This window comes from Sturnus vulgaris, chromosome 9 (assembly GCF_052056855.1).
Source record: "Sturnus vulgaris isolate bStuVul1 chromosome 9, bStuVul1.hap1, whole genome shotgun sequence".
Classification (NCBI taxonomy): domain Eukaryota; kingdom Metazoa; phylum Chordata; class Aves; order Passeriformes; family Sturnidae; genus Sturnus; species Sturnus vulgaris.
Window position 1 is genome coordinate 18,365,868 of NC_142251.1, and position 13,768 is coordinate 18,379,635.

The 13,768-nt window shown below is 39.6% G+C and overlaps 1 protein-coding gene and 1 long non-coding RNA gene across 3 annotated transcripts in view; one reads left to right on the plus strand and one right to left on the minus strand.

Moving 5' to 3' along the window:
• LOC148222831 (uncharacterized) overlaps positions 1-13,768 on the plus strand; it is a 123,942-nt gene that overhangs the window by 55,956 nt on the left and 54,218 nt on the right. The window lies entirely within an intron of this gene.
• Positions 1-13,768, minus strand: part of DPYD (dihydropyrimidine dehydrogenase) — a 337,856-nt gene that overhangs the window by 5,813 nt on the left and 318,275 nt on the right. For both annotated transcript variants that reach the window (XM_014884797.2, XM_088170031.1), the window contains exon 21: positions 7,554-7,697. In XM_014884797.2, coding sequence (XP_014740283.2) covers positions 7,554-7,697 — 144 coding nt within the window. The remainder of the gene's footprint in view (positions 1-7,553; positions 7,698-13,768) is intronic.

Below are 13,768 nucleotides of genomic sequence, written 5' to 3' on the forward strand. Positions count from 1 at the left end.
GCATGCCTTCTGCAAGTCATGAGCTGTGTGCTCAAGAATTTAAATAAATGATGTAAAACCTGCACAAAACACAATTAAGTAGCTTTCCAATGCTGCCCATGTTGCAAAAGTATCAACAGGGGGAGACTCCAGACAGTGAAGAGCATATGTTTAAAAAGCAGAGGTTCTGGATTCACATTCTTTAAATATCGTTTGGATGTTAACAAAACCCACAGAACTCAATACTCCAATAACCCAAAGAACTCCAATAACTGTGGAATGGAGTGTCTTGCATATGAGAGAAGACAAAAACAACCTTACAAGATGTTTAGCCCAGGAAGAGGATGGCAGAGTAGGAATATAATATCTCTCTATATATATATATCAGGGAGGAAAAGGGGCTAGTTAAGTTAAATGACAATGTTGGCACAAGAACACACGATTGTAAGCCAGCCATGAATAAATTCAAAGCTGGAAATTAGAGAAGGCTTTTTAAATGGGAAAGGAGTGAGGTGGTTAATGCCCTTCCAGGGAAACAGCTGGAGGAGATGAGGGAGACAGTCCAAGGTTTGGGGTAGCATTAAATAGCTCAGGAAATGGTTGCTTGAAACAACATGATCAAAATTGATTTTTTCCAGCCACAAACTTATAAAAGGAAAAACAAAAACAGTGCATAAGGCATGGTGATATTTGCATTTTTAACCAAGTCTCACTTCTCATAGCTCACAAAAATACACTTTTGGGGACTTAGAATCCCAAATAGGGAGCATGATGGCACTTTAGAGGCCTGAAAGTGATTTCAAAAGACTGTGTCAATGATTTAGTCCTCATTTACACTCATTGGTGTTGTGTCTTTTAATCACTTCTTTCTCTCAAGCAAAGACTGTATATTTATTCATTTGCAAAGTTTCAAGATATTATTGGCTAAAAAAGCAATGGTACTTAAAAGATGTTCTGCAGGTGCACTCTTTTACAGCATCTCAGAGCTTCTTGTTTTCATCAGATCATAAATGCTTGGAACAAAATAAACAGTGCAGCAAGAAATAATCAGCTTTCACTGTTTAAAGCAGTTTCACTCCAAAAAGCAACTGTCTAAAATGGCACTATGGGATTCCACACTTGCTATATCTCAATGGCCTCCGGATCAAATTTGCACTGTTTACAGATTTTTTTTTTTTTTTTGCCAACTGCCAGACCTGCAAACAGAAGCCAGGTTCTGAAAGTCAAGCTGTGTTCTTTCTGGCTTATGCATTACCAGCAGCAATAAAAAAAAATCAAACCAAACCAAACCAAAAAAAACCCTAAAGACCCTGGAAGTTAAATTTGCACCTTTGTGACAGCAGGGACCTAGAATACTCTTTTTGATTACTTCTGTGCTGTCCTCCTCAACGTAACTGAAAAAACTGGGAAAGGAATGTAGTCCTGCAACTGGAACTGTCAGGGAATTTAGTTGCTATGGAGAGAATCAGAGCAGAATGCATTAGTTTTATGTAACTAATGAATACAGAAAAAAAAATTCCTTTTGTCACTAAGCTAAGCAGATGTGAGTTTGAGTATACACAAGGAGAAGATCTGTTCAGCAGGATATTAGTTTTGCAATTCTACAATAGGTGCATTTTAGTGTTAATGTATCAACCATTTTATGATGATTAGCTTTTCATTAGTCATCATATTAGTAAGCATATATTTGTAAATAGAATTCATGGTTCAGCTCTAGTCCTTTTAGACCTGCTGTGTCCATCTTCATGCAGATGCTTTTGTAAAAGACCACACTGTGTTCTAGACATGATGAACATCACAGGCTCTCATTAGAAAGCCATACACAGGGCACGTACTGCATGTCATAAAGCAAGGCAAAGGGAACACACACTGGGGAGGTACCTGCCTTCCACCTGATCTTTTTTGGCAATAAAGGTGAGGTACAGTCAGAGAGCGAGAGATGAAAAGAAGAAATGTTAGAAATAAAACTATGGATTAAAGAATAAAAAGTCACCAGAATCTGAAGGTACATGATCAAGGTCAATTTACAGTAAAGTAGCTTACAAAAATACGTAAAACTAACTTTTCTTGAAAGATTAGACACTTTGCCAATACTTAAAAAAGGCTACTAAAAGTACTCTGAGATTTAGGGACCTCTAAGCCTTGTTTTCACTAAAATAGCTGTAGTACTAGTTAAAGTGGGACTTTGAAAATAATTCAAATCATAGAATCGTACCACATCATAAAACATCCTGAGCTGGAAGGGACTCACATCACTGAGTCCAATTACTAGCTGTGCACAGGACAATCCCAAAAAATCACACTGTATGCCTGTGAGTGTTGTCCACTTAAATGAACCTTTGTGACATAATTCAATATGGTGTCTATAATGAAAATTATACTTATTGTATCGATCACAATTCTTTATGAAGACTGTGAAGTATTAAATTTTTTAAAAAAATTTAAAAAACTCTCCTAAAAAACCAAAACCCCAGTAATTTTAATGTTTGACAAAGCCTCTGACAGTGGCCTGTGACACAAGAGAGCTCTACAATTAACTAGCCTAGTGGCTAAACAGAGCAAAAAATAAAGGGCTGGAGTGCAATGATCAATGTTCAGAAAAGGTAAAATATTAGCAGAACTAAGTGTCTCAATTTTCTGGTTTAGCAATGATGCTGTTTAATATTCTTTCAGGAAAAGCTTTGAACCAGAAGACTGTAGAGTTGATACAAGTTTTCATTTAAACTAAATTAAAACCCAAGGAACTTGTAAGTATTTTACAAAACTAGATGAACAGGTGCTATCACAGTGAAAAAATGCAGTTTGACAAGCAGCTTATCAAAGTAACTTTTGCTGATCTTGCCGACAGATACATTCTAGATTAAAGAAAGCTACAGGAAAAAGCAGGGTAGGAGACACCACTGACAGCTCATGGGACTGTCCTGATCAGAGGCAAACAAACCGGCCCCATAAGTACTGTAGTGCTGCTGTTCTAATTAATCAGCCGTGATGTGGAATACGCAGTCATTCCAGTTCTTCCAACAGAAGCACAGTGCCCCGGAGCACTGGGCAATGATTAATGGGATGAAATTTAACAAGTCCAAATGCCAGATTCTGCACTTTAGGATAGAGTAACACCAGGCACAAACACAACCAGAGCAGCTCTGCAGTAAGGGATGTGGGGGTGCCGGTGGGCACAGCTCGGGGTGGGTCAGCATTGTCCCCGGACAGCCCAGAGGGCAAAACCATGTCCTGGAAAGCAGCAAACACAAACAACACAACACAACACAACAAACACAGCAGTACAAATACAACACAACACAATTGGCCAAAAGAGGGACCACCCCACTGTGTGCAGCACTGCCAGGGCCTCACCCAGCAGGCTGCCTGCAGCTCTGGCCCCACCACTTCAGAATGATGTGAAGGTACTCAAATGCATCCAGAGCAGGGCAACAAGGCTGGGGAAGGGCAGGAATGTCCTATGAGGAGCAGCAAAGGACTTCGGGCTTGTCTAGTTTGTAGTTTGCCCTCTAGAGCTTTCTGAGTGGGGGAAATGATCACAGAGTAGGTGATCTCTTCTCTCTGGTATTCAGTGATAGGACATGTAGGAATGGTTCCAAGTCGTGCCAGGGGAGGTTCACACTGGACATCAGAAAGCATTTCTTTACTGAGAGGTTGGTCATGCACTGGAACAGGTTTCCTAGAGAGGTGGTCAAAGCCTGTCAGTGTTTAAGAGGCATTTGGATAAATGCCCTTAACAACATGCTTTATCTTTTGGTCAGTCCTGAAGTGGTCAGGCAGTTGGACTAGGTGGTCAGTGTCAGTGCCTTCCAACTGAAATGATTTTTTTCTATTCTATTATATTGCTGAGCCACACGAGGCAGTCCTTCTGCCACAGAGTGGGGAGGGAAAGAGGAAGTTTGTATTTCTAGGATTTCTCCCTGTATCTAAAGACTAAAATTTACTGAACCACTATATAAAATGAGAATATTCTCTGAGGTACTGTGAGAGAAGAGAAAGAAGAGAAGAGAAGAGAAGAGAAGAGAAGAGAAGAGAAGAGAAGAGAAGAGAAGAGAAGAGAAGAGAAGAGAAGAGAAGAGAAGAGAAGAGAAGAGAAGAGAAGAGAAGAGAAGAGAAGAGAAGAGAAGAGAAGAGAAGAGAAGAGAAGAGAAGAGAAGAGAAGACCATTACGGGCTATTGCAGGGGAGATTATTTCTGTGATTCATGTTGGAGTATATACTTGGGAGAAGCAGCCTTAGAGTCCCATAAATTAGGGGAGACACATGCATAGTTCCACCTGAAATATGCAACACCTCTATATTTATGATGAAGATTACTATCTAGTCTCTTCCATGCAGGCAAGCACAAGGCAAAACTACTCATGTTAAACACACAGATACATGCCAGGAAGGATCCAAATGGTACAAAATAGTTATGGCAAAATAGAGCTGTCCTCACTTCAGTATTCCTCACCTCTCAAGAGGCTTTTAGAGATTTAGCACAGCACTGGACTAAATGTGCCTAATGCCTCTTGCAGTGCTGGCTTTTAGACGGGTACTTACACATCAGCAAAAAAATCACTTGCATATATGTAAATGCAAAAGATCATGTAAATGTATTTGTACAAAGAAGGGTGAAAATAATTTAAGTTTGAGGATCTCTGTGGATATTTTTCCAGCAGGTGGAACAGCATGTCATGCCCTAGCTAAGAGAGCTGTGCCAGAATGTTTGAACTACCAATCTCTACAGCAAGGCTTCCAGAATGAAAAAAAGGAGGAAATAAAATAAGCAGATAAATGGTGACTGAATATTGTGGTATGGGCCCCGAAGGACAAAGAACTAAATTATTAGGAAGAAAAACACAGGAACATATAAAGAAAGAAATTAAAGCAATAAGGAGGCAACCTGAGGTAGGCAAACACATCTGTGGGAGCTGTACAAAACTGCAACTGAAAAGAAAATATCCAGGGCACATACCCACAATTTCTAATATTACAGACAAGTGAGAAAAGAATAAACAACTCTGTTAAATATCAATATATGCAGTTTCAATTAATACTGAAAAATAGAGAAAATAAAGAGAAAAGCCATGGGAAAAGACATCCGAAAATAAATTAGATTTTAGATAATCACAGAGGGGTTTTAAATTGACAAATAAATGACAATTTGACAGCATGAGGAATTTATATAAGTGTTGGAATTTACATATCACCAACCCAACAGCCAATTAGACAGATGAGGAAATTTTGGGGAGGCATCAGGAAATTTGTAGCAACCCCCTAAAAATACAACCAGACAAGGCAGGGGTCATAGCTCTTTCAAGGGCACCTATTTCTGCTTTAGGTGCAGGAATGGGGCCTAGAGTGCCTCCAGAACTTTCTCTTTTTGAGGCTGAACAGCCACAAGTCTCTCAGTCTGTCTACATAGCAAAGGTGCTCCTACTGTTTGATCATCTTGGTCACTTTCTGAGGGCCTCCTTGTCATGTCTGAGTTTGTCCAGGAGCTACTGTACATCTCTGCAGGCCTCTGGGAATTTTTCCCTGACTTTCTCTTTGTTGGAGAGCATCAGTCCTGAGCTTGGAAGAGATGAATCTTGGATATTACCAGCTTGCTTGAGCCTGTCTTCCCTCCAGGACTTTATTTCATGGTCCTCTATGAAGCAGACCCCTCAAGAGGCCATATTCTCCTTCCTCCCTGTGACTGAAATTGCTGTTATTTTTCCCCCTTTTAAATCCTGTTATCCCAGAGGCTCTGCTGCTGCTGGGTTTGCCATGGCCAGTGGTGGGTCTGTCCTGCCAGGGCTCTGCCAGCTCTGGGCAGCTCCCAGCAGCTCCTCACAGAAGCCAGCCCTGAGCCCCACCTCTGTCAAAGCTTGCCATGCAAACCCAGTGCAGCACCTCTCACTGCTGGCTTTGCCATTTTGGTGAGAACGTTCCCTTGAAAGAGAGGGTCACACTGAAACACTGCCAGCAGCCAGCTTTGGCAAGGCCTGTTTTCTTGGAATACCTTCATTGCATTTAACCAAAGGGAGGAGGAAGATGATTCCCTCATTTGTCTGGCTGAGAAGCTCCTCTGACACCACTCAGAAGTATTCAGTATCTGTGTAAACAAATGTTTGTGTTTGGGGGAATTCATTTTCCTCTTCCCTGCAGTGGGCTTTCTTTTCTTCTTTTTAATCTATCTCAAACTACTTGGATCTTTTTTTGCTTTTCTACTTGGAGTTAGGCACGATAAATTATTGACCTCAGTTTTTTAATGGTTTTTTTTTTTTTTTCCTAGTCTTCATGTCTGTTTTCCCCTCTTGCTAAACTTTTCCCTTCATTCAGTTTATTTGCTTTTGGATGGTTATCAGTTTTTTGGTTTTCTGCTGTTTTCAGAAGCAAGCCATCTCATTGAAAATGCAGTTATTGGCTGTTGCTTCTTCTTTCTCTTTTTCCCTACATCAATACTCTCCCTGCAAAGAGAACAGAACCATGAAACCTCTGAGGTCAAACAGGCTTTGAAAATGCTCATCATGGTGAGAAAAAAAAGAGTAGATAGCTGTTCTTTGCAACTTTTTGTATTTATATATAGAAGGGAACCTCAGCACAAGGGGAGGGGAGGGATTTTAAAAAGCATGACATAAACCAAAATAAAAAATCCCAAAACCTGAGAGAGATCTACAGAAGTGGCAAAAGTTAGCTTGGAATACTGGATGTATTGGTAAACTGCAAAATTTTCTTGGGCATTATGTGGTTTTCTGAGCCACAGCTCATGTTCTGTTTTATGCTTGGCCTTATTTTTTCAAGAATTCTTACATGTCTGATCATGTAGATATCTGATACTCTCCATATATGAAGAAGAAAGTCAACAAGGTCAACAGATGTAATTGTCATATTGCTTTATAAATTGTCTACATGAGAATCCGGATTTAAAAAAAATATTTTTCCTATTCAGACTTGAAGTTTAAGTAAGCTCTAAAGTGAACACCTAGAATAATTAGCTCATGCCGTTTCATTTTATTGATATTTATTGATTACCTAAGGGAAGGGAAAAGCTTCAATGTATGGATTATGCAGTAGATAGGGGTCACAGCTTTTATTTTTACCTTGACATTTACTCATTGTAGATGGTGGATCAGCTACTAAGACAAACATTCTCCAGTCTTAAAAGTTCAATCTCTAAACCTATGACACAGCTTTTATATGTCCTGAACACCAGCCTTTGCCATCGATCCTACATGAGGGATGGAGGCATTTAGCACAGTGCAAGTAATCAAAAGGTATCATGCAAAACAGCTCATACTGTAGCATTCAAACTGAAAGAAATTCTAAACAGTTCTGCTTTGTTCTTCAAGGCATTACCCCTGCTTGATCTGCAGCTACTGTTCCATTGCCTGAATATCGTCACGCTGAAAAATGACATTAGGGAAATACCTATACATGTACATCACAAATCATTTCCCATCGATTTTGGTTAAAAGCTAGAAAGTCTGCATAAAGAGTTGTCTTTGATGCCCTCTAACAAGCTTAAAAGCAGTAATAACCAACTCAAACTGCTAGAAATGACTGTGCATGTCAACTGCCTATCATTTCTTGTGCATGTATTTTTGTTACCTTGATTGCTGGAATGGGCTTCTTTGGAATGAAGTGGCTTTTCTCGGGAAGCTCAGCAGCCATGTTCTGTGTCTTCAGTCTAATCTTGTTCTCAGCTATTATCTTTTTGCGTTGCTCCAGGTAAGGCCCAAAACTGGGAAGTTTCTGAAACAAAAATCAGTAAACAAGATTATGCTTAGTAAGCAGATATAATAAAAAGACGAGACTGACCCAAGGGTGAGACCTCAAGTCCATGCTGACTGCAACTTGCTTCTTATTCAGGAAGCTGAAATTGAAATCAGTAAGACTGTACCAGAGTGAGAAGTGAATAAAAATCAAATATGAACATTGGGATCTGACTTGGAAATATACACTGAATAGTAAAATATTAATATCTCACAGCAGAAAAATAGCTGAATTGCAGGTCAGCATCCAAGAGTCTATTATTTCCCCATTGCATACTTGCTTATATATAAAAATGTTAAATAATTCAAATGCTAACTTTATTTCTGTTTCATTTTATACTATGTAGAAAGGTATCATAAAATTATCAGTTTACATAGAAGGGGTCCACCAGTATTTAAGATTATTCGTATCAATATCTGAATAAATCAATGCATATTTTTAAAGCTTCCAAACGTGTATTTGACAGTGTGATAACGGAAGGCTGTTTTGACCTGTCAAAGTAAGGCTAAAAATCACTAAATGAACTGACACACATTATAATCTCCTAATTTTCCTCTTTGTCCTATTTGCCATCTTTTCTGTAACATTTAGTCCTTGAACCCAATTAAGCAAACTCCAGAGGAAAATTTTTATGTCTCATCCAAGAGTGTGAAAGAGCTGGATCAGATTTCCTAAAACACTCATCTTCCTGAAAAATAAAATGCTTTTGCTTACCTGGAAGAGATATGGACAACTGTAGTGTGCCACAATCACAGATTTATGTGAGCGGAAAATAGTAGAAAAATGGACTTTTGCTTGATGCAATAGACCATTCCTTTCCTCCCCTGAAACTAGTTCCTTATTCTGCAGAAGTATTTTATCCACCTAACTCAAGCCTGTTCAGAAGCTACAGCAGTACTGCAGAAAGCAGCAGGTAGTAACAGGGGATACATAGCCCGAGCAGCTGCTGGCATTAATTCACGCTAATAATACAACCTCAAAGAGCATATCGAACAAGATACAGTACTGCTGTGCTTATCAATTTTTTAAGAGGGAATTTCAATGTGAATTTTAAACCCCAGATTATTTAAAAATTTACAAATTATTATTTTTTAAAATGAAGTAAATCCAGGAGAGGTTACCATGCTCTTCTGCTACTTTTTTGGAGAACAATTCCTCAATGATGTCCGTCAGTCACAATATCCAACCCTGGCACCTCAGGCTTCTTGCTGTGCCAAACAAAAGCTTTCTTGGCTGCTGGCTTTTGGGCACTCTGAGCACACAGTCAGAGGGTGAGATCCTTGAAATGCTCCCCTGCTTCTGAGATTTGGTTTGTGGTCTCAACACATTTTTAACAGCAGCTCAGCTCCAGCCTCGCCGTGTCCAGCTCTCCAGAGGTGCCTCCCTCTGGGACTGAGCCCTGCTCTGGGTCACAGCCACAGCCTGGCCAGAGGCAAGGCAGGGCCGGGGGTGCTGCAGATCCCACCTGTCCCAAATGTACAGGTAGCCTGAGTTTGCCCACTGGCAGAGTGCTCCTATTTTGTCTGTTCAATGGGAACTTTGCTCCTGCATGCCATGTTCAAGGGCTTCCTTACAGGCATCAAACTTCCCTTTCTGTGCAGTTGCTGTACATGAAATGTTACAGGGCATCTTAAAATCAGGCTCTGAGAATTCCAACAAACACCAGTAAGGTGGTGGCCTTACATACTGAAGTCAAAGAAGGCAGCAAAAGCAGAATTATTTTAAACAGCAAAATTAGTAGAAGGATGAATTTGTCTATTAATCAATAGGCTCTAAACCACACACACACAAACTCAATTCTCTATATGACTTTTAGAAAACCTAAAACTTTTCGCAGAGTTCTAAAAATTACAAATTTTGATTAAAAGTGTTCTTGTATGTCTATGAGTTAGAAATATATTTTTGGCTACGAATTAGTAGTAGCTATGTCACTGAGGAACTATTTCCTCTCCATAATTTATGTGCTGATGCCAACAACTTTGGTTTGAGAGGGCAGGAGACTGATGACAAAGTGTTTTTGGATTCTTTCCTGTCTGGCCAGGAATTGAATTGCTGACTTTAAGAGTAGGTAGCAAAGCTAATTTTGCTGAGGTTTTAACTGAAGTAGTAGAGAGAGGAGGCAGTTGTTCACGGCTTGACTGACTGAAGATCATCTTTGGGAACAATAGCCAAATCTTTGCAGAATAAATCCTTGACTTTTCTGTTCTTTTAATATACACCACATCTCCCAGTTTCTGCACACAGACCTAAGGAAAAGTGTGAAAAAGAATCTATTTTTGTGTATAGGTAAAAAGTGAATTACAAAGGTTAATTAATTTTCATGGTTCTGAGATGGAAGTATTTAGATATTTATATCTATCATAACTGCTAGCTGGAATGTACAGCAGGCATTTTGAGAAGTGTGCAATGCCTTCATTTCCATAATTCTGATGTTCTGTAATGACACGCATGCAGTTAAATTAAACCATATAATCCACATATTTTAAAAATAAATTATGATTAATCTAGAAAACTGACATCCAACCTTCATATTTGCTGTGCACACTGCTGTTTTTCAATCAAGAATTTGGCTAAATGGAATTCAAAACAATTAAGGAAACACATAGGTCTTGGTCCAGGCTTGGGCACATACACAATGAGCTTCCAGTGACTTCACAGAAGGTGACTGTGTCCCCATACAAATGGCCTGGTTATTTTGTGTTTGGGGTCTAATAGTTCACAAGCAGCCAAGCCAAATTTTATTAAACAACACTGAAAACCAGCAATCTTTTCTATAGCAATAAATAATACATGAAAATGTAGCCTCAGGAGCTTAGGAAGGACTTATTGATGGTTCCCCTTATGAGTAATGCACAGACATATGGAATGCTGAGGAGACTGCTTATTGTTCAGAGCTGCAATTTCAAACATTTTACAGTCAAAGGCCATATGAAATGGCAAAAAGAAATTTAATGAAGTGTGTTACTGGATATAGTAAAAGTGGAAAAATGTTGAAATAACTGCAGGAGAGATGGATATTGAAGAGATTTTAAAATTAAATCACCTCTAATCATTGTAGGGGACAACTTCCTAAGCACATGGGGGATTTAACAACAAAATTCCCAATGAAAGCACAAGCACAGAGCTTGGTGTATTTAACTCTGTTTGTTTTTGAAATCTTTATACAGTACTTCTATTTTTTTAATTTCCAGATATTCCAGTGTCACTAAACTCTCCATACACTGGTATCTTTGTGATATCAACATCTGCCTAGAAAAAACAATTAATATGAATATGTGGAGCATAGCAAGTGCTTACAAGATTGCAACAAGCAGAGTAATTAGATAATTCTTGTCTACTTATATATCTGTATCAGTGATGTCTATAGCTGCATTCTTTGTATCCATCTGTCTCTATATAGACATAATTCAATGTGTTTCTGCTGGAGGGATAACATCAAGAATGGAGTCTAAATAAATATATTAAGTGGAATTATTTCATTGTTCATAATTGCATTATCACAAAACTTTAAGCTTGAAATATTTTGCTGGAATATTTTAGAGAAAGAAAACAAAAACATAAATCCTCCCCCCACCTCTGCTTCCAAAAGCCGCCTTTTAACTGATGAACTGTATAAATCTTCAGCAACATTGTGGTTTTTGTTTCAGTCCCTTCTCCGGGGATTTATCATTGATGAATTTGTTCTTACCAAAAAACCTAAATCCTGCTCATTTAAAGATAACAGTATCTTCCACTAAACCTGTCTCTACTCAGATATAAAAAGGTATTACCCTGCCAATAGAGAACTGACAACTTAATGAATCAACAATGAAACCTTAAGCCAAAGAGCTTTAAAGTGAGTAAGTCTGTTTTGATTATAATTTATTCACGGATCAATCTAAAGGTAATTGAGCATATTATGAACTAAAAAAGGTGCTTGTTTCCTAATGGCTAAAAGTAGAGAGAATCCTCCACTTCAGATTGCTGCAGTTTTTATGGGCACACCAGCAAGCAGCCTAAGCAGCAGAACAGGCTGGTGAACAGGGCAGTGCAATAGGCATCAGATGACTCAGACTTTATTTCTAACTTGGAAACTGATCTGATCCTTACTCTGGGAAAATCCATGTATGTCTCCATGATGTAGTCCTTGGTTGCTTATTTAGGACCTGTCTGCTCCTAAGGGGCTGGATGCCATCTACTGTTGGAAGACACAGATTTCAGCTGGGTTTGCATGGCAAGGTTTTGGCAGTGGTGGGCTACAGGGGTTCTGGGAGAGGCTTCTCCTGTATCTATCTGATCGAGCCAAGGGCAGCTGGCTCCAAGAGGGACCTGCTGCTGGCCAGGGCTGAGCCCATCAGGAAAGGTGGGAGTGCCTCTGGGATAACAGGAATACCTCACTAGCAAGCGGAATATGAGGGAAAATGTGGGGTTGCTACTGAATGGGAAAAGGAACCTTGCAAGGTGATGCAGAGGAGGCTGAGATACTGAACACCTTCTTGCAGTCTTCACTTCCAAATCCAGCCCTCAGGAATCCCTGACCCAGGAAAGGAGGGAGAACGTCTGGAGAAAGAAAGACTTCTCCTTAGCAAAGGAGGATTGGGTTAGAGACCATTTAGTCAAATTTGACAAGTCCATGAACTCTGATGGGATGCACCCACAGGTATTGAGGAACTAACAGAGATTGTTGCCATCTCCATCATCTTTCAAAGGTCATGGCAGTCAGGAATATGCTTGAGAACTGTGAGAAAGCAAATGTCACACCAGTCTTCAAATGGACAAGGAGCACACAGGGAACAAGCAGCTGGAAAGACAATGGAATGGCTGATCCTGGAGGCCATCTCTGGGCAAGGGGAAGACAAGAAGGTCATCAGGACTAGTCAGCAGGGATTCATTCACCAAAGGAAAATCATGATTAACCAACCTGATTGCCATGGCTCACAAGCCTTTTATTATATTTTCTGTCCCCTGCCCAGTTGAGGTGGGGGGCTAACAGAGCAGCTTTGGTGGGCACTTAATATGCAGCCAGGATCAGCTCACCATGCACAGTTAAGTGTCATCATAAACCAAAAACAAGCAACACCCTCCTACAGTACTCAGTGGATTTGAAGTGTATGCTCTTGAGATGGCAGCACAATGAACACTGGAACACAGTAATTTTAACTAAAGGATTACCAGGGAAAAGTGGTCACAAGGTACAGGAAGAACTTACATAAATAATTCTAGGGATCACTGGCTAATGGACATTTTGGGTAGCAGTATCATTCAGTGATGAGGCAATATATTTAAAAAATACTCCCTCTCATGTGTGAATTTTCCACATTGAATGTAATTATCTCATTCCTTTTACACTTGAGTGCTGTCTCCACTTCTGAAGGTGTGTATGTGTTCATTCTCCAGTACCTCTTTTGCACTTTCAGTGTGTAAACAATTTTAAGTGATACAATGTCCCTCATGAATCTGGAAATGAAACTGAAGCCGAATTGTCTCATTTCAGGTACTTTATGTTTTTGAATTGTGGAAGTCTCTACTTGCACATAGCAAAAATCGGTGAGAACAAGAAAAAAGACTGAAAAATATCTGACAAACTGAACTGCTTAAGAAGAGTACAAATTGCACTGCTGAAATATTCTGTACTGGTTGCAGTAGAGATGCACCAAAACAAAGGTCCATGAATTTAATAGCTATGTAAGCAGATAATTGTCACAGCAAAACTTTGCCACATAGTGGCAAGAACTAGTGTGTTTTAGAAATAGAACAAGAGGTGACTCTTCTCTGTGGTTTGTTTTTCTGAGTAGATAGATCTTTGAAATCCCTTAACCAACAGCTTTCCCTCAGAGGACAGAATAAAGGAGGAGAAAATACAAATTTTCTAAATGATTGGAAAGGATCACTTGAAGTCATCCAGTCCAACTCCCTGCTCAGAGCAGCCTCAGCTACAGCAGGTTCCACTAGTTTGTCCATGGGAGGCCGCGTTGAAAGCCTTGCTAAAGGTGACACCTACTGCCCTCTAATCTACCAAGTCAGTCATTTTCTTCTCCTTAAATCCATGCTGACTACTCCTGTCCTGTGAA